This window comes from Hippocampus zosterae, chromosome 20, assembly GCF_025434085.1.
Source record: "Hippocampus zosterae strain Florida chromosome 20, ASM2543408v3, whole genome shotgun sequence".
Lineage (NCBI taxonomy): Eukaryota > Metazoa > Chordata > Actinopteri > Syngnathiformes > Syngnathidae > Hippocampus > Hippocampus zosterae.
Window position 1 is genome coordinate 610,827 of NC_067470.1, and position 23,395 is coordinate 634,221.

Genomic DNA, 23,395 nt, shown 5'->3' on the forward strand with positions numbered 1-23,395 from the left:
GAAAAAAGCATGCATGCACACAAATCAAAGCCGAGAACTGAATGAATCATGAACATCTCTGCTGGCATGTTATCAGCTTCCAAACCTGAAACACTCCGCGATGAACGCATAGGGGAAAAAAAAACACCCGCTCCTCTTTTTCACTTTGCTTAATTGAGTCAGGTGGAGATTCCTACCCCACAACTGTGAGTCGAAGCTTTTACGGAGCTTCAAAACTTTGAAAAGCATTTTAAAGACGCTCTCAACATGATACAAACACGTTGAAACCTGATGAACATGTTGAGAGGGGGAGCTGAGTGTTGAGGACCACAAAATCTTGGAAACTTGCTAACGGCGCGCACTCAAGACCTCAAAGCTGCCATTCAGGCGTTTCCGTTTCAATGCAAATTTACAAACTGTCGATGACGTTCCACCTGCATGACGATATAGCGCATCGTCGTGCCTTAACACGGTCTCCGCCGTTTTTTGTCTTGGGACATTTGGCTACGGGTATTTGGGTTTCTTCTTGCGGTTATGACGGAGGCTCCACGGGTGACGATTTGGAACCGTGGCGCCACTTGGCTAACTTGGGTCTGACAGCATGGGAAACATGGAAGGGCGCGGCAAGGTGAGCGGCGCGCTACCGATCGGAAACGCCACACACGGCACAAAGCCTGCAACAAATCGACAAACACCAATGAAACAACCTCGTAGAGCGGAAGACGGGCTGAGAGGACATTCACGGTCAATGACGCAAAGCAACAGTAAAAAGACAAGAGGGAGGTGACCTAGTTTATTCGTTTAGAGCCATCCTAAAATAGCTTGAGTACCTCTTCAACAACAGTCGTCTCGGTCCTAATGTTGCGTTAAACAAAACAAAAAAAATAAAGAGGGTCTCTCGTGGCAGGAAAAGTCAAAAACAGGAATGCCCACGTGGATGTGACCTGCGCTCATTTTAAACCATTTTGGTCGGGAAAAGACTTCTGTTGTGCCCGGTGTGGACAGGGGCCGGCGGGCCTCAGGGCTGCTTAGCGCTGTAAATTCTGTTCCTGAGCACGACGACCGGGGGGAGGTGGTGCCGGATCCCGGCGCGGTGCTGGATGTGGTCGAACCATCGCGTCACGTTCATGTAGCGCTCCTTCTCCTGGAAAGTCAAGTCCATCTGGGCGAGAGAGGAACATCGGGTCGTTATCGCCAGCGCAACGAAAGCACGATTGGCGAAGGGGACACATGCGGTCATGAAGGCGCGGAAAGCAGCTTACACACTCGACGGCAGATGAAGCGCAGCCCCATAAATGACAATGTCCTTGGAAAATTCTCTTTGGGATCGAATTAAACGGAATTTGGAAGCTGACAACACTGCCGCCTCCAACCAGCAGTCGCTTCGAATGTTGTGCGTCAAGCTTGAAGATCTGGTGGCGGGACTCGATGTCCCGGAGGTTCAAAGGAACATCGAGTCCAAACCAAAGTGACGCCGTGCCCGGTGGGGAGGGCGACCTTGGCTCCATGCTTAAACCCACTGACATCTCCTTACGGGATTCCCCCCCCCTCCCCCTCCCGCCACCTCTCGTAACTCGCCGCTGTCCTCTTTGAATCCTAAAAAACCGCCAGGCTTTGATATCCTTCATTTTGCAGTGAAGTGACAGTGCGAACGGATTCTTGCAAAGGTCACCGAGTTCATGGCGACATCACTTCTAGGAGCTTATAAAACGAAAATTGGAATAAACATTCAAAACGAGACAGGAAAAAACACAACTCACTATTAGTGGGTGAATTCCGTTGTACATGAGCACATCCGCTAAGGTGAAGTGGTTGCCCGCCATGCAAACTTTGTCTTGCAAATAGAGGTCAAGGTCCTGGAAGAGCAAAAATAACAACAAAATATCAGGGGAGGGGTTGCGATCCTCAAGCAATGACAAAAAAGAAAAAAAAAACGCTCTGCGGATGACCCTCGGGTCAATTCGGCGCATCTCGGCCGGATGGCTGTCGTGCGCTTGACTTTGGAGTTAGCCAATCCTCCATCAAGCGTCGCCAGTCGGTCCTGAATACTGCTGCGCACCTCTTGACTCATTAGAAGGGGCCACAACGTTCCTCCTCAAAAAGCAAAGTCAGCAGGTTCACGAACCTATAATTCTGGCTGCGCGCATAAGGTGGCCCCCCCGCTTCCCGTGTGAGCTTCAAGAAAGGCAGCCCCCCCGCTTCCCGTGTGAGCTTCAAGAAAGGCAATCGTGTATAACCCGAGGGGGGGTATGCCATCCCTCGTCCATGACTGGCGACTTCACGCAGATGCCCCGCTAGACAAGCTGTTTTGTTTACTCCGCTGCCAAATGACTCCAACTCTCACTTTGCACATGAGTGAAGCCGTCTCCATTTGAGTGGCGCGCTTTGCCTTTTCCGAGGCCAAAGTCACACACGGAAGTGCCGGTCCCTGGGGATGGGGGGGGGGGGGGGGGGGGGCACGCAACATCTTTAGCGCTCGTACGGCGCGTAAAGGGAGCTCTCGCTACGCACACCGATACATCTTGGGGGCAAATGGAGTTATTGTGCGGCAAAAGTGGCTGATGTCAAACAAGGCATGAAGACCGCAGACTTCCGCCATGGGACGCTCGCTCTCCGTCGCCTACGGCCGTGGGGCTGAAGCCCAGTCGAGCATCGGAGGGAGAGGAGGTGGGCTCCGGCTGCCTGCGCCCGGCACATAGAGGTTGGAAGAGTACAGCTGTTCATTTTCGGGAGCAAACACACGCGGGGTGGGGGGCAAGAACTAGGGCCCAACAATCAAAGTCCAAAACCAAGTTGCATCTGACCCAAATTGGGCACTTGGCAACAATCTTCAGCAATAAACAATCTTTCAACATGTTCGGACTGTCCGGATCGTGTTCTCTGCGTACTTGAGTTGTCAACTTATTAATAAGTCCTCTTTGCCAGAAATGACACATGTACGATTTCAACTTTTGTCAAAGTGACACTATGAAGGAACGAAGATCCAGACTGCTTCACCTAACAGTGACCTCAACGGAAGGTGGCTAACTTGGGATTCGGGGGTCAAACAGTTTCGACTTTCTTGTTGTCACATCGCATGAGTCACGGGCTGTGTGAGAAGCTGTGAGTTTTCTCTTTGCATCCTGGGGTGAAAAGGTTTAAAAAAAAAAAGCAGCAGCGGCGGCGGCGGCGGAGCACTTGACAGGTTGTCTCTGTGGTCCATTTCATGGAGGATGACTGGTGCTTGAAAGGAGGGCGTTATGGCAACAGCGGGGCAGGCGTGCTGGTGAGGGAGCACCGGGCAACAGAGCCGAGACGCTCTGGGCGACTTCCTTTTGTAAGTGGCACCATTAAAATATTTAAGAGGCCTGTCCGGATAACACGCCGCCGCCCAGCGGGACTCCTTCGACATGCAACGACCGCGCGTGTCACTGCGAGAAGCGCGCGCACACATCGGCGCTTCACGCTGACAGAAGAGTGCCAAGAGGCGCCGAGTGTCCGGCAGACCCGTGGCCGGCGATCCATTTCACGCTGACTGGCGTCGGGCACATTAAGGCATTTTTCACTGTCGCGAGAGGCCATGTCACCGAAAGGCCATACATCGCTCTGCATGGCTGTGGCGGGCGCCTTTTCTCAGACACGCGCGCACTGTCTGTACTTCTGGACAAACCACATGGGAGGGGAATGCTGAGGGGGCGCAGCGGGGCGGGGGGCCCCGAAACAGAGACATGTTGCTTTAACGGCGGTGGCGGAGAGTTGCTTCGCAGCCATGACCGGCTAAGCCTTATTTTCAAGACTAACTAAATACGTTAATCATACTAAAGATGACATTTGACCTGGGCCACAATCTTGGTTAAAAAGTGTTAGAAAGGATGTCGAGAAATGTTCTCGACATTCGAAGATAAAATTAAATCTTCAAAACACGGAAGTGAATAAAGAGGTTTCCATTTTTGAGGCAAAATTGGTTTCTTCCACTTTGTGCTGTATGGCTGATTGATGAAGACGTCACATCAATGATCAGCAAGTTAACTGTCTGAAAAATGCTCACCGAACTACAGTTTTTTGGTTCTGAATGGGGAGATTGGGCTGCTGTGTAGGTAGAGCCAGATCTACTCGGTGAGCTACACGACTGTTGGCCGGCCCAAAACTTGAGAAACTTCTCAACTATTTGCCTTCACACCTTGAACAGACAGCTAATGAAATGAACTCAACTAGACAAACAATCTAGAATTGATTTTGTGACTTGCCTTTTGCGTGTTTCCAAAAGTTGACAAATTTGAAAGTGGCCCTTTCGTCCCTCTATTTTTCTGTATGCAGCCCTCGAGGGAAAATGTTTGGACACCCCTGGACTAAAGCTTTCCAATTGACGTCCAAATTCAGGGTTAAGTCGCCACACTAAAAAGGGACTTAGGAGCCACTGCAAGAGGACAATTCCTCAGTTTAGCACTTTTGGAGCACCTGCCTTGAGTATAGTTCTGCTTTCCTCCTTGTTGCAGCCGTCCAGCTTGCTCACTCTGTATTCAAGCCACTGATGCACCACTGCTCTGTCCTCCGCGGCTTCCCCCAGCAGCTCAGGTTGCTTTGCTTCTTTCACCAGGTGGCGGGCGATGGTCACCAGGCCTACCAGGGGAGGACCGTTGTTATTCTGTAGCACAGGGACCTGAAAGAAGATCAAGGTCAATGTTTTGGTCGAGATTAAAAAAATCGAAATGTTCCAAATCAAATTTTATTCACTTCTGCTTTTAACCATCCCACAATATGCTGCTGTTCTTGTTTTTCCTGTGCCATAAGACTAGAAATTGGGAGTGATCACATCTAATACAAGGTTCTTACTAAGCTGGTTCACAGTAACAGCCCACCATATGGACAAGCATGTACGCTTTGTATTGTGCTCTGTACAGGAACGCCCGGCTCAGTGCATAGAGTCTATTTTCATGTCAAATGAATTTCAAATGTCATATACCAACTGGGAAACGATGTTCAAAAGAGGCTGGCTGACGTTACTCCAAGCACAACAGCGGATTGGCCAGACACGCGACTAGCTGAATAGCATTACCTTCCTTTCCGCGGCGTATGAAATGTTACCTGTCAAAAAAAGGGGCGCTTTTAAACGCCATACCCATGCAAGGTTTGGTCACCTTTTTGTCGCCTCGGCTACTGTACTTGTTGGGCTTTTTCAGTCCTAAATATTTCTCGAGCGATGCTAGCTCCCGTAACGCCATGGTTCTTCGCGACGGTGGACGTCATCTGCCTACCACCCGATTGGCTGTTTGCTGCGCAAGCCCGCCTTCCAGCCTTTGAGTGCTTGCTGATTTGACCAATTGCACACCAGGACCGAACCCTTCGTCATATTGCATCAGCGAGAGACAGACAGACAGAGCCGGTGCCACGGCACCCACGTTTGCCTCTCGTCAATCGTATTTTTATGTGAGTTCATAACACGACAGACAATATTCTGTTCAAAAAGCCCTTGGAAACACCGTACAGTCAGATTCTTAAACATACCAACACAGCGTGCCCCCAAATTGAGGATGAACATACAATACATCCTGGTTTATCATGCGCTTTCACAACAGCCGCAGCTGTAACAAAGCACCGCACAAAACAGTTCACATAAAATTTATTAACAAACACGACACATAACATAAAAACACGGGCAGTCTTGCAATCTTAACCATTTTCCCTCATACGCTTTGTTGAAAGCAACATAAGAGATTACAATGAACGCCAATGCAAGAAATACGGACACAAAACCCACCTATAACCGACGGCCATTGAAATACAATGGTTAGCATTTATCCAATCTGCAAATGTGGCTTTGAACCCAGGCTTAGCTGTCGTCATTGTTATTGCCGACTTGACAGCTAGTTTCACATTTTTGCATTCTCTGACCAGTGATCACAAACTCACTTTATCGGTATAACTCAATACCGAAAAGGAGACTCTGGCGAGCAGATCAAAAATGAGTTCAGACTACACTCGAGCGTCTGTTTTCATGGAAGTTCTCGGCAAGGATTTGCGCTCAAAATGAATCAAAGGTGACAGTGACGAGGGTCCGGAGTTTCATTCTTGAGTCCTGCAGCGAAGTTGACTTGCTCTGTCTGTCTGCGGCTGCTGTGTGACCCGGCGCGTGTCGCGTCTGGCTAAATTTGCGCCGGGCCGTTATGATGTCCCCATAATGAAATGTCAGCCGTCAGTCAAGAGTGGCCTGATTAAGCGCGTAGTGTCCAGGTGGGCGTGCGGGCGCATACGTGCCAGTGACAGAAAAACCGAGGTGACAAGCGTCGTTTTCATCTTGATTCGATCCGCGTTGCTAACAAAGTCTTGGATGAACCTCACGTGAATGCTTTTGAAATGTGGGAGGAAGCCAGAGCGCACAGGGGAAGGAAAGCCAAGCAACGGCGAGAACATGCAAACTCCAAACTAATTGGGCCGAGCTGAGATTTGAACACCGAATCGAAGCTCGGAACTCTGAAGCGGGCAATCACGCTTTTGTGAATAGCAACGCAAAAATAAATGCTTGAAAAAGTGACTACTACGATACTTTGAATGTCCCTTCATTTTCATGTTGATATTAGGGTGGGCGAGGGAGCAGGGGGGGGGGGGGGGTTCTTCCACTCCATACACTTCATATAAATGAACAGATGAGATCGTGCAATCCAATTTGTTGAGAAAGACAATCCCGGTCAACAGCTTAATTGTAGAAATAAGCACAGGGACGATCATAAATGATTAGATGGCACACAACAAGGCAGGGCTAATTCGCCGCATGCTGTTCGTCTTGCCAACAGTCCCATTTTTGTGTTTTATTTCTTTATTGGCCGCGACGCACACTTTTACTCTGCCGGGCCTTGCATAAGCGAACGCCTGCGGCGTTCACGTACGTCTCCTTTAACGAAATGCCTCCGAGCTGCCACATCCTGTCTGTGCTCAGGCGCACTGAGGACAACGATCCCCAGTGCCCGCGACTAACTGTAGCCTGTGGGAATTCTGACGACGGCGATACACAAAACGGGGGTCACATTAGTCGGAAAATCTACAGCAAGGGTCAACCAGAGCGCCGCGGGGCTTCCCAGGGAGGGCATGGCCATAAACGCAGCCCTCGGTCCTACGACGAGGTCTGTTCTCCTTTTCCGCAGCCCACAATATGCCGTGTCTTCCCCGTTACCTTTCACGACCCGGGAAACATCTCTGACCGACCGCCGGCTTTGAGATGCGATTGATCGGACAGGGGGCAGTTTGAGATGAGCGCCGGCGGTTCGGGTTGAGAAAATTGTACAATCGTACTGGCGCGAGGTCACGACCCCGTGAAAAAGGAACGGACCTTTACTTCACGTTCATTACATTTGGTTGACATTGAAAAGCAAAAATAAATGACGCTTGCGGCTTTAGACCGACACCCAAGAGAATAACTTTTGCAGTCTTATGGTGACCGATGAATAAGCTTATTAAAAATAAAGTCTACGCAGGCTTTCTCCGGGCACTGCGGTTACTTCCCACATACCAAAAACATGGCAGAGCTTGGAAAAATGGCTGCCATCACTTCCGATGCATTTCTTTCTATACTGCGGAACTGTTTGGGGGGGGGGGGGCTCTGAAAGTGGAGATTCAGCTGCTGTAAAGTGCAGAGCCGGATCTATTCCGCGAGATTAGAGGGCTGTTGGTCACTCGCCCGCGAATACTGGAAAGGTCATCGCTTGGGACTGGAGACCTTCGTCCTGGAACGGGATCGGTGGAAGCCACCAGTTGGGGGTTCTCCTCGACGCAGAAACAGGCCCCCAAAGGCCGCAAGAGCAACCTTCCCAGCCCCCTCCCGTCGTCAAGACATACTCGCGTGCAAATGAGTGTTCACGAGGGGTGGGGGCGGATGAGCCAGTGACAGCGGTGGAGTGACGCCATTTTTGTGGCATTTCATGTCTTTCCCCATAACGTTCGGGAAACGAGATTAGCATCGGAAGAGACGCGGCGCGCGCGCCACAGCGTTTAAGCGGCGGATCAGGAAGAGGCCCCAGAGACAAACAAAAGAGCGATCAAAGGCACTTTCTCAATTTCCTCCTTGCGCGCTTCCATGCCAAGCCAGGAGGCCGCGGGACACGCCGGGGGACGCGGTACCGGCTCACCGTCACCGCAAATCCAACGACCGCCTCCTGGCCAGGCAGCGGCAGTCATTTAAGACTATTAATTACCGCTCGGAATATCCTCCTCCTTTAGCCGGCGTCATCCGTGTCCCCCAGAGACAAACTAGCTCGGTGGGAGGATCTTGATCATGATAGCTTCTGAAAAGTCAGATTGTCTCTTATCGGAGATGCCCACTGGCCATGCAGGTTCCTCTCCGGCTCTCACGCTCACTCTTGCGTCTCTTGTCCGCGATTCAGAAGAGAACATCGGAAGGAAGCGCTTACGCCGGCCAAAGTGAGGTTTGCCCCCCCCCCCCCTAAACACAAACCACCTCATTTTTCAATGTGTGTGGTGTGCGGCCACCTCTGACTCCCGTTGCTGTTTTCTCATTCACCAGCAGGGAGCACTGTGGCTCTTTCCAAGAAATGACAAACTTGCAAGTCAACTGAGCTCGCCACAGATTGGTCTTGAAAAGGTGGGAACACCCCGCCCCCGCCCCCGCCAGATTATCCAACAGTACAAAGAGTGTAGCAGTACTTGGACCTAAGCGGCAAAAATGATCATTTCAAACTGTTCTCAGTCGGCTCACCGTTGCACTGTGGACGTTGAGAGTTCAATGACAAACTCACAATGTCAAGACCCCAAACGGGAGGGCCGAGTCAAGATTCAAACCCAGAATCTCAGAACCCGCAGGCAGATGTACTAACCAACGCTTTACAAAATGGGAAATGAAAAGCCACCGTTCCAAAGCACCGCCATCAAAACTCAAATCAATTGAATTCATCAAGTTAAAATTCTGACTGTATTAGCAATGAGGATCTTTTTGTTGTTGTCTTACTTTACAAGATGTCCAAATCAGAGTAAAATCACGTTTCTTTGGTGGGGAAAAAAGTCGCCGACTTGTACTTTAAAACAATTAAAATGTCATGGGATTAAAAAAAAAAGGACATTATTTCATGAAACAACGGCCTAACATTGCAAGCATAGATATGTACTTTGTTAAATTGAGGATCTTGTCAAGTTCTATTTATCTACATATCTATAATCTATATATAATAGTATTCATTGTGTTCGGGGTCATGGGTAGGCGGAGTCTATCACAGCTGACTTCCTGTGAAAATAGTTTGTGGCCGGTATAATACACGGGCTACGGATCCAGAGACCATTCCCGCATATTCCCACCCTTGGGTGGGCGAGTGGGAATTGAACCTCGGCTGTCAGTCGGGTCGACCAAAGGCATTTGAAAGGTTCACACAGGAGCATTTTGGGGCCTAATTTCGATGCCTCCTGATCCGTTGTCTTCATGTCTTTCAGCCATTAGTTTTGATTCACGACCTCCGGAGAGGAGAAGTGAAAGCTCAGGCCTGCACTTGTCTGTCTTATGACGACTATCCAGAGTATCTTTTAGCTTCGTGCTTTATGAACTGGAGAGTGTAAACGGGACGTGTGTGTGTATGTGTGTGTGTGTGGACGAAGACGGTCAGTGGTGGAGTGGAGGAAGGCGGGGAGGGGTTCAGGCAAGATAGATAAGGTGAGATTCACACGCTTATTTGTCCCTCTTCCCCCCTCTGAGAGCAAGGAATCACGGGCCGCATGACAGGTCGCCGGCACCCGTCGGGGGTGATCTATATGAGACCCTCTTTATTGGCAATTTCAACCCAGGGACAGATGAGACTGCGGCGAGCCAGCCAGGCGGCCGGATGGATAAAAGCGCCGGCGACTCACACTGAAGCTGAGCCAAATATGGCAAGCGAGTTATATGCGCCGTGCCGGGCCGTGCCGGGCCGGGCCGGGCGTTCATGTCTGGGCAATTGCCCGTTTGTGGTCCAACAAATAGGAGGCTCAGAGGGGATCGGACCTTTTCCACTGCCGGTCCCTCTCTTTTTGGAATGACATCCCGCTCAATGATTTGAAAACAAAGAATAGGATCTCCGGAAGAACTGGAAAATGAATCAGTGATGCGCTTTCTCCCTACGCGTGGCAGTCAAAAGGCGAGCAGCGACCAGCTGGAGACGCTTGATGAAGGATCGTCTGACTCCAAAGTCAAGTGCGCAGCAGTCAAGCGCCCGAGATGTGACAAAGGCACGAATGACTATTTGCCTTCGCACCTTTAATCGAAATACAAAGCATCTCGAACGGCTCTCTTGACTGGCGCCTTTAGCGCGTTTTGACAAACGGACGAATATGAAAGTGAAAAGTGTGCGAGCGCAGGTGAAGTTAAGTAGTGAGAGTAGGTGAAAGACAGGCTTGGTTATTACTTGAATGGTCATTTCTACAAGGCTGCTATGATTGGCCTGGTCACCCCCCCCCCCCCAAGGGTTGCTGGTGGCGCTCTGTTCTGTCTGGACGAATCTCTCTCTTAATAAAGTAATCAGATTTTAACAATGCGCAGAGAGCGAGAGAGGCGAAGGTCGGGTACACGGGAGGGCTCCGTTCACAGACAATCTCGACCATCTACCTGGGGGGCAAGCAGCCGGTGCTGCCGGCTAAATGCATCCTCCATCAAAACATCAGCAGACTGAGAAGTCAAGTCGCTTTCTCTCTCCTCTGCCGCCACCTCCGACCCATAACCCATTTATCTTCAGATAACGTTGTCAGATTGTCAAGCAAACTCTCCGCTGGGAGCTGAGCCCAAAGCTTATTACGGCAGAATACGCGCAGGCAGGGACTGGTCACCACTAAACCAAGAGTCCCTCTGAGCCCCCCCCCCACCCCCCCCCCCCCCACCCCAGCCGGCCTCCCCCCCTTGGTTTGGATGTTTTGACAGCGTTTGTGGGCTTAACCGCCAAGTAAGCAGCCCGACGCAGCTTCAGAAGGTTGCAAACATTTTTGTTCCCAGTGAGCAGCGTCAGCAACATTGGGTACACATGCTGAGGGCATCCAGAACGAGCAACAAAACTGGCGAAGACTAATTACACCGTCGTCAAAATCCCTTTTGCTGTCACCGACGTCAGAGTATGATTGTCAACCCAAATGAAGTACATTCATCTACAAACAAAAAGTGATAGACAAACTTTGAAGTACAAATGGCTCACATATTTATAGGTGTGCTGTTCTACTCGCAAAGAGTTTTTATTACTGATGGGCCTAAAATTGTGGCGACAAACTGTAACTTAGCGAGGACATCGGTTGACGATGATCGGACCGGAGGACCGGTGAAATTAACCGGAACCTCCGTAGGGGGTTCGTCGCTTCAAAGAGGCTCCGATGAACATTTCGCACGCACGCGTGGAATTTTTGCAGATGGGCCGAGCGAAGTGACTCGTGGACCGTCGGTCGCTTCAACCACGACGCGTTGAACAACAACCCTAAACACATTCGACGTGAATTTGCATGCCGACTAACTCATATCATTTCCGAGTGAACTCGAGATGTCCGCTCATGTCATGTTCCTTCTTTATCCTCTGCTTGACACCCCAGTTTAGCGGTGTAATGACCCGGCACTAACGCTTTCATTTGACTCTATTAGGGTCAATGTCAGCGGCTCTATCCTTCACCGTTGACCACGGACAGGTGTACTCTACGGAGAATAAATTCTCGTTTTTTGGGATGTGGGAGGAAAGCGGGAGTACCCGGAGGAAACCCAAGCAAGGACGTGCAAACTGCACACAGCAAGTCTGGAGACTTCCGGAGAATATCTGTTATTGCTGACCCAGGATAACAATACGCAACGTACACAACGTGCAGTCCCGGGTGCCCTCCCCGACCTGCAGGATTTGAAGGATCTGAATTTCTTGAAATTCCAGAAAAAGAGGACAGAGACAACACTTGGCATAAGAAATTATTGGGGTGCGGCCCTAAAGATGGACTAATAACGCCGATGGTAGGTGCCATTCTCCCTTTTCCATTGGTATCTTACCGATGATCGAGGGCATATGTTTCCGATTGGCGGGAGTACTTTGTAATATTGTGCTATGACATGCATTTTTTGCATATTGTGTCACAAACAAACAAACAAACAGTGAACGAAAGATAATCTTGCCGCAGGGGGTCATGCCGACGGCAACGTATGGATTTTGGAGGCAATCATCGGCACAAAGTCGTCGAGGCGACCTGTGGCTGAGACAACCAGACGACGTGTTCAACAGCCGTGTCTAAGTGCACACGAATCATCTGCGGATAAAAGAAAAGAAATAGGGGGAGGTATGATGCGAATGCCCTTTTTTTTGAAGGGGGGGGGGGCGGGGGTGAGGGTTGAAAGCGGGAGGTAAGTGACTGAGACAGACAGCTCCGTCATTACCAAGCGAGACGGAACCGCCTCACCTTCCCAAGTCAAAGCGGGACCAATGGGCAGTGGGGGTGGGGTGGCTAAGGAGGCCGGTCACAGTCGAAGAAGAACGGGTTGCCTGCCTGTCATGTCTGTCTTGTCAGCGCTTGCCAATCTCGCTAACTATTCTCTCCCACGGCCCGGGCTCTCCGTGCTTTCTACGGCAGGCTTTTCTACCAGCGCTGACAACCCACAGATAATTAAGGCCCATAAATGCAGCGCTACCTATGAGTGGAGATGACAGCGTTGGGTCGTACCTACAGCTCCTCTCCTTCCTTCTGTCTCCTCCGCACCGGCCGAGGAGCTGCGCGCCAGGAAGATCCCGGGGTTGCTCGTCGAGATGACTAACTTTAATTGGTTGTCTCGTATTCTGAGGAATAGTGGAGGGTTGGGCGCAGGGAGGTGGTGGTGGGGGATGAGGAGGGAGGGGGCGGGGCTCTTCATGAGAAACAGGGACAGTTGTCACAATACCCGCCCCCCCCTCCCCATGCCGCGTAAATTACGACAGAGCTATATGTGAAAGGGCATTGAATCGATCCATCCATCCATTTTCTGTGGCGCTTGTCTTCATTGGGGTGATGGGGCCCATCCCACATTGGACTGATTGCCAGTCAAAGGCATGTGATCGGGACCTAGCAGTAATTTCGGCAGTCGTACACAGACTGGGGGCTTCTCATTAATATAAGATGAATTTTTAATAAGAAAAAAATATTTGATCAAATATCCAGATTTGTTGTTGGTTGTGAATCAAGTGGCAAAGCTAAACTGCAGGGGTGCGTCTGGTTTGATTGGATTGAACTGCAGTATTTGATATCGTGGATCACGGTATTTTGTTATCTCATTTGCAGCACCTGGTGGGCATTGATGATAGCGCCCTTGAGTGGTTTAGGTCCTATTTAGCCGACAGAATCTGTGTTAGCCTTGGTTGCCCTGAGTCACGAACTGCACCACTGTTGTGTGGTGTTCCACAAGGCTCAATTCTGGGGCCTCTGCTATTCTCACTGTATGTGCTCCCTTTGGGTTCCATCTGAAGGAAATGTGGTTTTTCCTTCCACTGCTATGAGGGATGACTGTCAGATCGATGTCCCGCCGATCAAAAAGACGCTTTCTCGTTGAGGCCAATTTTACCCTGCCAAGAGGTAATTAAGACCTGAATGGCACTGATTTTCTTGAATTTCCAGAAAAAGAGGACAGAGACAACACTTGGTATACGGCGGTGGTAGTTTTAAAGGGCTCTAGAAATGCCCTTGAGGTGAGAATGTTAGCAGAAAAGTGACAAGGGCACAAGCTCTTGCGTGGTGACGGCGTTCTCATCATGGAGGAGAATCTCCTTGCGATGGGGTTCAGGCCACTTCCGCTCTGCTGTACCCCATTGAGGAGAGGGGGTGAAATGGGCCATCGTGTGTTGGGGGGAGGGACGGGCGGTCGCAAGGGTGTTTGGTCAGTCGTGAACCATCAAGTGATTAGAGCAATTACTCATCAAGGAGCTGTCACAGCCAATCGCACTGTTCCTGAGACAGGCGAGGGAGTGACCCAGACCTGCCTGTGTGTGAATCGCGAGCGCCAGAAACGGCGTTGGTCGAAAGCTGGGTGTGCTTGGGTGAGTGGCTACTCTGAGGCGGGGAAAGGACACGTCCGGATTTAGGTGAGATTGTACGTTTTGATGTGGGCAAGTGTTTGTAAAACAGTACACATTAGCAGCAAACTATTATCGTGCTAGTATTGATCGTTTCCTTTCCTGCGCTTTGTTGCAACCGAAGCCAAGTTCTAGCTAGTGATCTCATAATATGCAGTTATAATGTATGAGATCTTTGAGTATCATTTGAACATCTCGTGGCCGGACCGAGCGTCCTCTTTTTTGGGAAGGTCAAAAAATTGTCACCCTAGCTTCGCCCGGCGTGTTTTTGTCGTTCGCAGCACACGCAAGACAAAACAGCCAAGATGGCGAACAAGGAGTCGAGCGGGCATAAAGTACTGCGCATACTCGTATTTACACTATTTCTGGGCAAGCTTCCATTTAATATTTTTGCTATTTGAAGGTTTCACCGAGCGCTGTCTCTTTTGAGCAAGAAAGACGACGACAACAATAGAACATGTCATGTATTCCCCCCCCCCCCCCGCTCGTAAATGTAGTATTAATGCTATTCATGTGCTAATTAGGCATGCGCATTTGCAGATCTGTGTCTTGTTTGTTAAATGGGCTAATCTGCCTTTGCCTTTGAAAGGAACGAGCACTAAGAATAGCAAACAGTGACAGTCTGCCAGAAACTGTGACTGGATGGGGCTCGGAAGATGCGCTCCAGGCACTTTGCAGCCCCATCTTCAAACCTTACATCATCCATTATTCTCCAGCTCATATTGATATGTCTCCCCCCCCCCGCCCCCCCCTCTTTATCCATGTACAAATTCAAAACGACAGATGCAGGAGCAACGGTGAACAAAAGTGCTCCGTTTTCATTTCACCCCTACGTATTCTGCGAGCATCGCCCCCCCCCCCCCCAATTGTCTCTCTTTGGTCCGATTGTTTCTGATGTTGAACTCGGATGGATTGTTTGTGATGTGGCCACGCCGTCCGACTGTCACCAACTCAGAATGTCTCCCTCGTGAATATCACTTCTGGCTGTCGGGACTCCATCTTGGGTCACAAGCGAGCCTCTTTCCTTTACTGTGTCACAATGCCGGAACGGAGAATTTGCCTGCGAGTCATCACACGATTGGAAAAGCGACTAACATATGTTGCGTCTCCAACTGAAGCATTTTGTTCCGCCGGTGCAGATGACCGGCGAGTTTGCCAGCGCCAAAGGCTGCGGACAAAGACGGAAGGAAACATGTCATATACGGGAGATGATCAGCCGTATCCGGCGCCAGCCGCCACATAATATGACTCCTCCCCATCAAAAGACAGAAGAGGAGCCAGAATGCATTACATTCAGAGCATCGCAGTAACGTATTGCCCTTGTGTTTTATTGATATCGGGGGGAAACAGTCTTCGCTGTGCCTTGAGGAACCTTCAGAGAGAAGATTAGCGTTTCTTTGGCATATGTTCTGACTCTTTGAGGTTTTACAGGAGATTGGCTGCCTTTTTTTTTTCTTTTCCGCGAGATGGCCATGCTCACGCTTCACTTAACAGCAAGCCAGCAGGGCATGCTGGCAACTCTACCTTTTTATGCTGAAGCGTTTCAAATAGTCCCTCTGCGGTTGTTGCTGGTGTACCGTTGAGCGGGACTAAAACATTTGCCATTATTTGGTTGATTTTAATTTTACACGAGAGCATAAAAAAAAGTGCAAGTTCATATAGGCCTGCCTATCACCCAACAATACGACTTGATCTAGATTCTACAACGGGGGTGTCCAAACGTTTTGCCTTTGAGGGCCACTTTCAAATTTGGCAACTTTTTGAAACATGACAAAGTCAGTCAGGAAAGCAAATCGATCCCGTTTTTTGTTGTCTTGTTCATTTCATCCGCTTAAGGCAAAAGTTGAGGATTATTTCCACATTTTTGGGCCTCTCTGTCACAGAGTAGTTGCGGCTCTGCGCTCAACAGCAGCCGAATCCCATCTCCTCATTCAGAAGCTCCCGAGCCCACCAGGTGCCACGTCTACTCGTGGCGAGAGGAGACATCAGACATTTCGAAACGGCTCTTCAAACGCTAACGCGAACTGTGAACTAGCAAAGCCAAACAGAAACGGCCGGCCGGGCGAGAGCGTGACATGGACACGGACGAGGAGACTTGCGGCTGCCAGGTGACTTCAGACGGATCATCCGTCCTTTGATTGCAGCATAAGACGGGTGGCTATCAAAGCGAGAAAAAGAGCGAGCAAGTGCGGCAGCGTGAGCGACTTAGTTGGCGAGAGAGCGCCGGGTTCACATGAGGCGAGAAACAGAGAAAAGGAGAGATGATGAAAAGAGTGAGCAGCCACTCGCTCCTGCGGGACTCCTTTGCTTCTCCAGCCGCCAAATTAGCCCAATTAGCCGGTGTGGGCTCGGAGTGTTCGAAAAGCAGCACGCCGGACGGCAGAGCCGGCGGTCGTTCTCACTCATCTAAGTCGCTGCCTCGACTCTCTCCAAGCCACGAGCGCGCTCACCTTTCTCGCCGTTCACGCATTTGCGTGTTTGGAGAAAATGCTTGAAAGGGCTCCCCCCTTCAAACCAATCCCCACCTCGGCAACGTGGTGTCCGCGTGCCCATCTCGCTTCGGAGAGAGCCGTGAGGATTCCTCCGGTAAAAATCACTTCAAAAGCTCGCCGTCCAAATCTTTTTATCTTTTGGGATGCGAGGAGTCAAAACTTGGGCTCGGCTGCCAAAGGAGAATGCCACAAAGGCCCACGGCGCATTTTGTAGGAACGCAATCAATGAGATTGGCAATAATTGTTTCAGCTTGCACGCAGCAACACGGCGGGCACCCCCCCCCAAAAGAGAAATAAATACAAATGACCATGGAAACCATTCAAATCATCGATTCCACCATCATAAATTTCCCCAGTGTGGGACGAATAAAGGATATCTTATCTTATCTTATCATCCGATTCAATTCAAATACACCATCTGAGAAACGGAATGAAGGAAGAGCTTAGAAAACCTGATCATTGCAAAATGAGGGAATTGCAGGAAGAGCACCACAAACCCCACCAGATAAGAGGAGGGTGCCAAGAGCTCCATGGCTAATTGGTTGGCCTTGTGGCGCCAGCAAACACACCTTAAGCCACGGGAATGGCAAACGAAAAAAAAAAAAAAAGAACCCTCCATGGCCTGAATTGGATCTCATGCGTCCTGTATTCCACCCTGGGCTCTGACACACTTGCAAGTGTGTTGACCTGAGTCGACGTGTTGTGAAGGCTAAGAGGCCTGCTCGTGTACAACAAATATGCACGCAAGTGGCACTTTGACATTCCTAGCCAGGGAGGCAGACTTTGCCGAAAGAAACCAGGCCCGCTTGGTGCCATGCCGAGTACGCGGCTCGCTGTCCGCAGCTGGGATGTGAACTCAACGCAACCGGAGTGGATTTCTAGAGGGCTTGAAAGTAGAGCTCCTCTCAACCTCGGTGATGGCAACGTCAGGCTAATGCAGAAGCCGCCTGGCGCTCCCCGCTGGCTAATTAGGCCCTCCGCATGGGTCTGATAAGAAGCGGCTCACCGGGGATAAAAGATTGACCCGGGCCTACCCAGTCGACAATTGAGAAAGCGAAGGAAGACGCCTCAACGGAAACATGGCCGCCTGCCCACCGGTGGGAAGGGGCCGCGCGAGGCTTCGGGGGCCGCGAGCACTTGGCAAATTGGATTACGCTGTCACAAAAACAAGAAAAAAATGGAGGGAAAGTCAACAGAGTGAAGCGTTTAAAAAAAAAAAAATTAAAGATGGCTCCCGTCACATCACATCCACTTGGGATGTCACAGAAACAATTTCAATGACACGGAAGTCATTTACTTATTGACCCTTTGTCTAGCCAAGCCATTTGTTTCTTTAAATGGGAGCGTCTTTCATCTCCAAATGGGGAGGGTCCATCGCCTGAAAGAGTGAAGCGCGACATGCAAGGAAAACAGCCGCGGTGACGCTTGTTGTTCATTTCTGACAATGGCCGCCACATTTCACATGAGGAACACATACAAGCGCTTATAAAGACATTAAATAAAATACACGATAGGGATGTCGCTGTTTGAAATTGGGGGGGGGGGGATATAAAAATAAAAAAATATATATATCTTGCTTCACGAATTTACAATTCAGATGCGTTTCCTAAGGGATGCCCATTTAAGATGCATTGGCATCGTATATTTGTTGTCATTAGGTACAGCACGTAATGCTCAACGGCAGAGGGAGGCCTCCTGTTTATCATCATTGACTTGACAAAGAGTCGTCAATGGGGGGTGTGGGGGTGGGGGGGCTCGTTGGTCGACTCGCTCACCAAACAGACTCCGCGCGCTAGCGTCAACCGCTGCGTTGCGCCTCGATCCGCACGTTATCCATCACTGCGCGTTTGCACGGTAAACCGCAGGCGAGCGGAGAGCCATTAGCCATTGCCGCACGGACAAGTTTGCGCACGCGTGTGGCGTCGCTTGACTCCATGGCAATTGTTGTCAGATAAACACGTCGTTCAACACACGTATATGCCTGCCGGAGATGTTTACATAAAGAGAGGAAGTCGGGTTCGTAGCGCACCCAAAAAAAAGCCACAAACGGCATTGACAGAAACCCTTGCCGGGGCAACTCTGAACAAAGTCCTGAAAGGCCCCCGAAAATGATCAGCAAATTCACAAAGATTGATCTGATTTCATCAGTTGGGGAGGGAGGGTGTGTGTGTGTGTGTGTGTGGGGAGCACTTTTGGTTATTTTGATGCATGATGATGGAGGTTAACAAGCTCAATCCATACAAAGTCCGCAGCGGAACATTTGGCCGCAAGCGAACGCGGTGAAAGTCAACTCTTTTTACAATTTTGGCTTCTCACTGGAGCACGCTGGAAAGACTTTGTGGCTCGCTGTAATGGGGAGATTCATCTGACATGGCAGTGCACGTTCAATCGGAAGCCCCGCCCCCTATGCTACTTTTCACACCGCATCTGCTCATAATTAAAGAAGACGTTTAAACACGATTGTATCGCTGCAATTCCATATTTCCTTCCCTTCATCATTGAGGCGGCCCACGAGAATCAAAGTGGAATGCTTCCCTCAACACGCCATCCTTGCGGGATGCGCCGATTGTATCGTGGATTGAAGGTACTTTGAAAAGCACATCAATATTACGGAAAGGGTGCCCCTTCCTGTTTCTATAAACGCTAAACTGAAGCAATGTGCGATGAGCAAAGAGACTTTTTTTTGCAGAGATACGCGATTAGGATTATTTGAAATTGCCTCGGTAGGACTATGATGTGACTAGCTTGATATCGTCCGCTAAGACTTTAGCAGTCAATTGTAGAAAATGCCCAGACGTTCCATTTTCTCAAGAGTCGGGTTGCGGGCGAGTGGCAGGATGCGCCATCGCCCGACTCGTTTCTCTCACGGCCACGGAGGTCGTCATCCGGTCCGCCACGAACCGATTCGTGACGGACTTCCTACTTCCACACGACCTAACCCGAATTTGTTGCCAAAGTTCCCGCGCCGCAGTACGTTGTTCATCTATGCTAACAAAGGAAGTCATCCTGAGAGCAAATGAACAACACAGGGTAAGCATTCAAGAACTCGACTCAAGAGTGAGTAAATGAAGTGGGGGGGGGAAGGGGGGGCACAGCGTTGCTAACTTCAAAACATCATTTGTCAGTCCCGTGGTAAAGCGAGGAACTCATTTTCCTATCTCTCGGCAACCTGTCCAATTTTTGCTTCCCCCGTTGGTGCTCACCCACCCTCCTCTCTCTTTTTTTTCCTCTCTCTCTCTTACACGTCTGGCCCGCCGCAGCGCTTCTCTCACAGTGGGTAATGCGAAGGGACTTAGTCTCCCGGGTGTCGAGGCCCCCCTCTCAAGCCTCGCAGGCAAATGTGTAGCGGGCGCTCGGATGGGAAGCGGCGCTCCGCGGGGGCAAAGAACACGACAAAGTGAAAGGATGATGACGGCTTCGGTCTTGGACTCGAGAGGACGAAATCGCCCGCCGCATGCCGAGCGCAGCCGAGCGGCGAGCCGGCCGAGGCCGAGTGTTCCTGACAGCGCTTTGTTTGGGATCCGCAAGGACTTGACATATGCCTCCAATCATTTGGCCTCACCGAGACGCGGATCCGCGCTCCTCGGTGATCGGAGACGGGGCCCCGCTGTCGACTGCGTGCCACGTGGATCACAAATGTGGGTGTGTGTGTGTGTGAGAGAGAGAGCGAGCACCGGGGTGCTTACAGTCTAAGTGTTTGTTTTTAGCTCGACGGGAAAAGTCAACAGAAACATCCCACAGCGCTGTTGCCCAACTCACCACTTGTCAGTCTTTATTCCGAGGCCCTTCGAGAGAGACGCAGACGCCACCAAGTAGAAAGAAAAACGCTCAACTCAAGTTAGTCTGGCCAAAACAAATCATCTCTTCGCTTGTTGTGTCTAGCAGAGCTCATCCAACCGGGAGGGCCCATTTTGCTTTCCAAAATCCCTCCCCCCCCGATGTCTTTAGGAGTCAATCAATCAAACATTATTTCAAGAGCACTTTTCATCCATGCAAAAGCAACCCAAGCAGATATTTTGCTCCAAGTTTCAAATTTGGCCAAGCAAAGCTTGCCCAACTGAAATGGACTTTCCGTGCCGAATTTTGGTCGCCGGGCATTTAGCAACGGTACTTTTTTTTTTAGCTCCGGGTGCGGCTTGCAGGCTTACACCAGCGGTTTGGGAATATCGTCACTGCGATACCTTCGGCTATTATGCAAATAAAACAGACGTTGAATTGTTCCGCGCCGCTTCTTGCAGAATTTCATGTGGTCTCCTCTAAAAAGCGCCCGCGTCGAGTTAGGCTGCGTACCTGTGCCGCATCATAAATGGCGGCATTGCCTGAGAGCACAGGACTAATTAGCCCCCTCACTCCTCGACCTAATTGTCCGCGTAACAGCTGATCAGACCTTTTTTTTTTTCACTAATTGAGATCATTGATTTGAGAAATGAGCCAGTGGACGGTACGAACGCGAGATTTGACCGTGTCGTCAGTTGAAAGCATCGGGAGGATGCTCTGCGGGCAGCGCTCTCATTGGAACTCATTGACTGCGAAGCCCGTCGCGAGCAACATTTGAGAAGAGCGCTTTTTCGGTCCGCTCCTTATCGATGTGATGGATAGAAGAGGAAGAAGGCCGATCGAGCGACATGGAAGGCCAAACGTTGATCTTTTGTTTTTTTTTTCCTTCAACAATTGGGTTGAACAACGCGTTTCAAGATGAATTCTATGAAAAATCTGCCTTGATGACACGAGCAAAGCTAGTATTCTCGTTTTGCATCTGTCAATCTAGCTCGATGATACAGGAGGTATATCGAGTGTACCTTTGGACACCTGCGATCGACGCTGATCTGACCGAGTGGAGATTTGATGAGCCGCCGCTTTCGGCAGTAGCGAGGGGAAAAACAACATTGGACAAGAAGAAGTCCTTTAATGGCCTTTACTTCAACAATTCAGAGGTGAGCATCGCATGCGGTGTGAACGGCCTTCCTGTTGGATGCCAATTCAGAAGAGATCAATCTTGTCCCTGCCCGTGTCGTCGGCTTTAAGGCCGTGTAATGACTCGGAACGAAGGCGCCGCTCATTTCTTAATGTGGGCCTACTGGGAAGCATCCCCTCGCCCCAGGTTGTCCACTCATCAGTTCCAAAGGACAAGCTTTCCTTCCTGCGTTCAAAGCGTCATGACACGATTGCCGCCTTTGTCTATTGGATCAGAAATAAGATGTCCGTTTCTGTCCCCGGTCGAGAACGCAAACCGAATCCTTTGAACAGTTTCATTCTTGACTCCAAGTGAGGTATCCAAATGCAAACACTTTGGAAGTGGGCCAGTTTCCCGGAAAGGACGACCACTTTGATGTGGCTTTCCCCCCTTGAATTTTGGTCAGCTACAACTAGCGCTTATCCGAGGTCGGCTGGCGGCCCCGACTTCCCTCTTCTCCCCAGCCACTTCTTCTTAGAGACAATATTTTTGTGTTTCATTTGCATAGGGCTGCTTTGACTGGTTGTTGATCTGACATGTTACAGCCCAAACTAGGAACAGAATCACAATTTGAAGCCATGTCTCGGTTTTTAGTGAAAAAAAGATATTGGAATTTAACAAACGGGGGGGCAATCCCAGTGATTGTCAACAACTCGCAAGGAAATAGACCAGTAATGGGGGCGGGGGGCTTCTTCGCACGTGTTGCAAATCCATAAACCTATCTAATCTGCTTGGCGGGAGAAATGGAAAGCAGTTGAGAGCTCCACTTTCTCAGCGTTGTGCCATTATGTAAATTGAAGCCAATCTAAGCCCCGCCATGAAGAAGCTTTGTAATCGAGCCTTGATTAGCCAGGCGGTTTGGAATCAGCCATAAAAGGAGTCATATAAATGGCTACATTCAGCCCCGCGTCATTTTGCCCACTGAACTTAATTTGACTTTGAAGCCACACTGGGTTTTATGAACATTACGGTAACCATCAATGTTAAGTGAATTTTTATTTTGATGGCGTTATTAGATTGAATGCCATTTCAGCAACGTGTGTTATTTGAACATGCCTTTATGAGCGTACTCTCGGTGGGCGCAAAATTCGTGACACCTGGCCAAGGGAATGTCAGCTAATTAATGCAAGACCCGCATTAGTAAAGTCTACCTTGAGAAAGAAAAATGTACCCTTCTTGTTGTCCAGGTACTTTGTCACTTTTCGGTGGTCACCTCGAGCGAGTACACCATGAGGTACGAGAGCAGTAAACACAAACTTACCGATTGTTTCCTCATCGTTTCGGATGAGGTAGGTCAGACCGGTAGCCCGCGGACTGGTCCAGGGTCGATCGTGAGGGGCGCGGTGGGTAGCACCCAAAGGAGGTCTCTTCAACTGATGGCTCACAACTTTTAGTGAACAGCCACACGCCGTAAGACCTACAATAGAGAATAAACATGAAATACAGTTAATAACTCCAACGGTACGTTTTGCACATCCTTTAACTAACTCAGAACATGTACCGGAAATTGATCACGGTACCTTAAACTTCAACGATTACAAACGTGAACCTCAGGCTACAGCATCGCTACATATTGATCAAGGTGCATTTGAATGAAAAACGAAACAAAACGGCGAATCGTAAACATCGTGAAATTAAGCGAATTTGCATGTCAGTGTTCCTGTTATTTGTATATATTTTTGTGTTAGCTTAGACTGCACCCGGCGCCTCTTATCAATTTCACGAAAATTATTTCAAAGATAGACTAAAATAAAAAAAAGCAGGTCACCTTGAAGTTACGGCGCACGATCCGCATCACCGGAACTTGTTAGCGGTCAGCAGTCTGCAATCGCGGCTTGCAATCAGAGCTGGTGTAGGCGTACCTAATAATATGTCTCGCGAGCGCGAAAACAAAGTTTTCATACAAGCCAATTTAAGAAATCCTTGCAATTACTTGACTGTTGGTCCCTCATTAGGCGTCCTGTTTTTCA

At 49.8% G+C, this 23,395-nt stretch overlaps 2 protein-coding genes across 4 annotated transcripts in view; one reads left to right on the forward strand and one right to left on the reverse strand.

Annotated features, from left to right (window-relative positions):
• The window catches only part of zgc:101569 (uncharacterized protein LOC449822 homolog), a 265,955-nt gene that overhangs the window by 41,493 nt on the left and 201,067 nt on the right, over positions 1-23,395 (forward strand). The window lies entirely within an intron of this gene.
• Positions 756-22,813, reverse strand: eef1e1 (eukaryotic translation elongation factor 1 epsilon 1). 3 transcript variants are annotated; one of them, XM_052054045.1, is made up of 4 exons: positions 22,687-22,813; positions 4,421-4,618; positions 1,740-1,835; positions 756-1,141 (listed from the first exon to the last, which is right to left on the reverse strand). In XM_052054045.1, the coding sequence occupies exons 1-4, from the start codon at positions 22,699-22,701 to the stop codon at positions 998-1,000; spliced, it is 453 nt and encodes a 150-aa protein (XP_051910005.1). In that variant the 5' UTR covers positions 22,702-22,813; the 3' UTR covers positions 756-997. The 3 variants fall into 3 exon arrangements, with proteins under 3 accessions (XP_051910005.1, XP_051910003.1, XP_051910004.1); XM_052054043.1 differs by lacking the exon at positions 22,687-22,813 and adding an exon at positions 5,097-5,265; XM_052054044.1 differs by lacking the exon at positions 22,687-22,813 and adding an exon at positions 5,078-5,224 and having other exon boundaries at positions 4,421-4,578.

Bases quoted from the DNA above. Each gene is read 5' to 3' on its own strand.
- eef1e1 (XM_052054043.1), bottom strand. From the start codon at position 5,180: ATGGCGTTACGGGAGCTAGCATCGCTCGAGAAATATTTAGGACTGAAA. The intron at 4,619-5,096 runs GTGACCAAACCT...ATCTTCTTTCAG, and splicing joins GTAGCCGAGGCGACAAAAAG to GTCCCTGTGCTACAGAATAA. The intron at 1,836-4,420 runs GCAGGTGCTCCA...TTGCTCTTCCAG, and splicing joins AAAGCAGAACTATACTCAAG to GACCTTGACCTCTATTTGCA.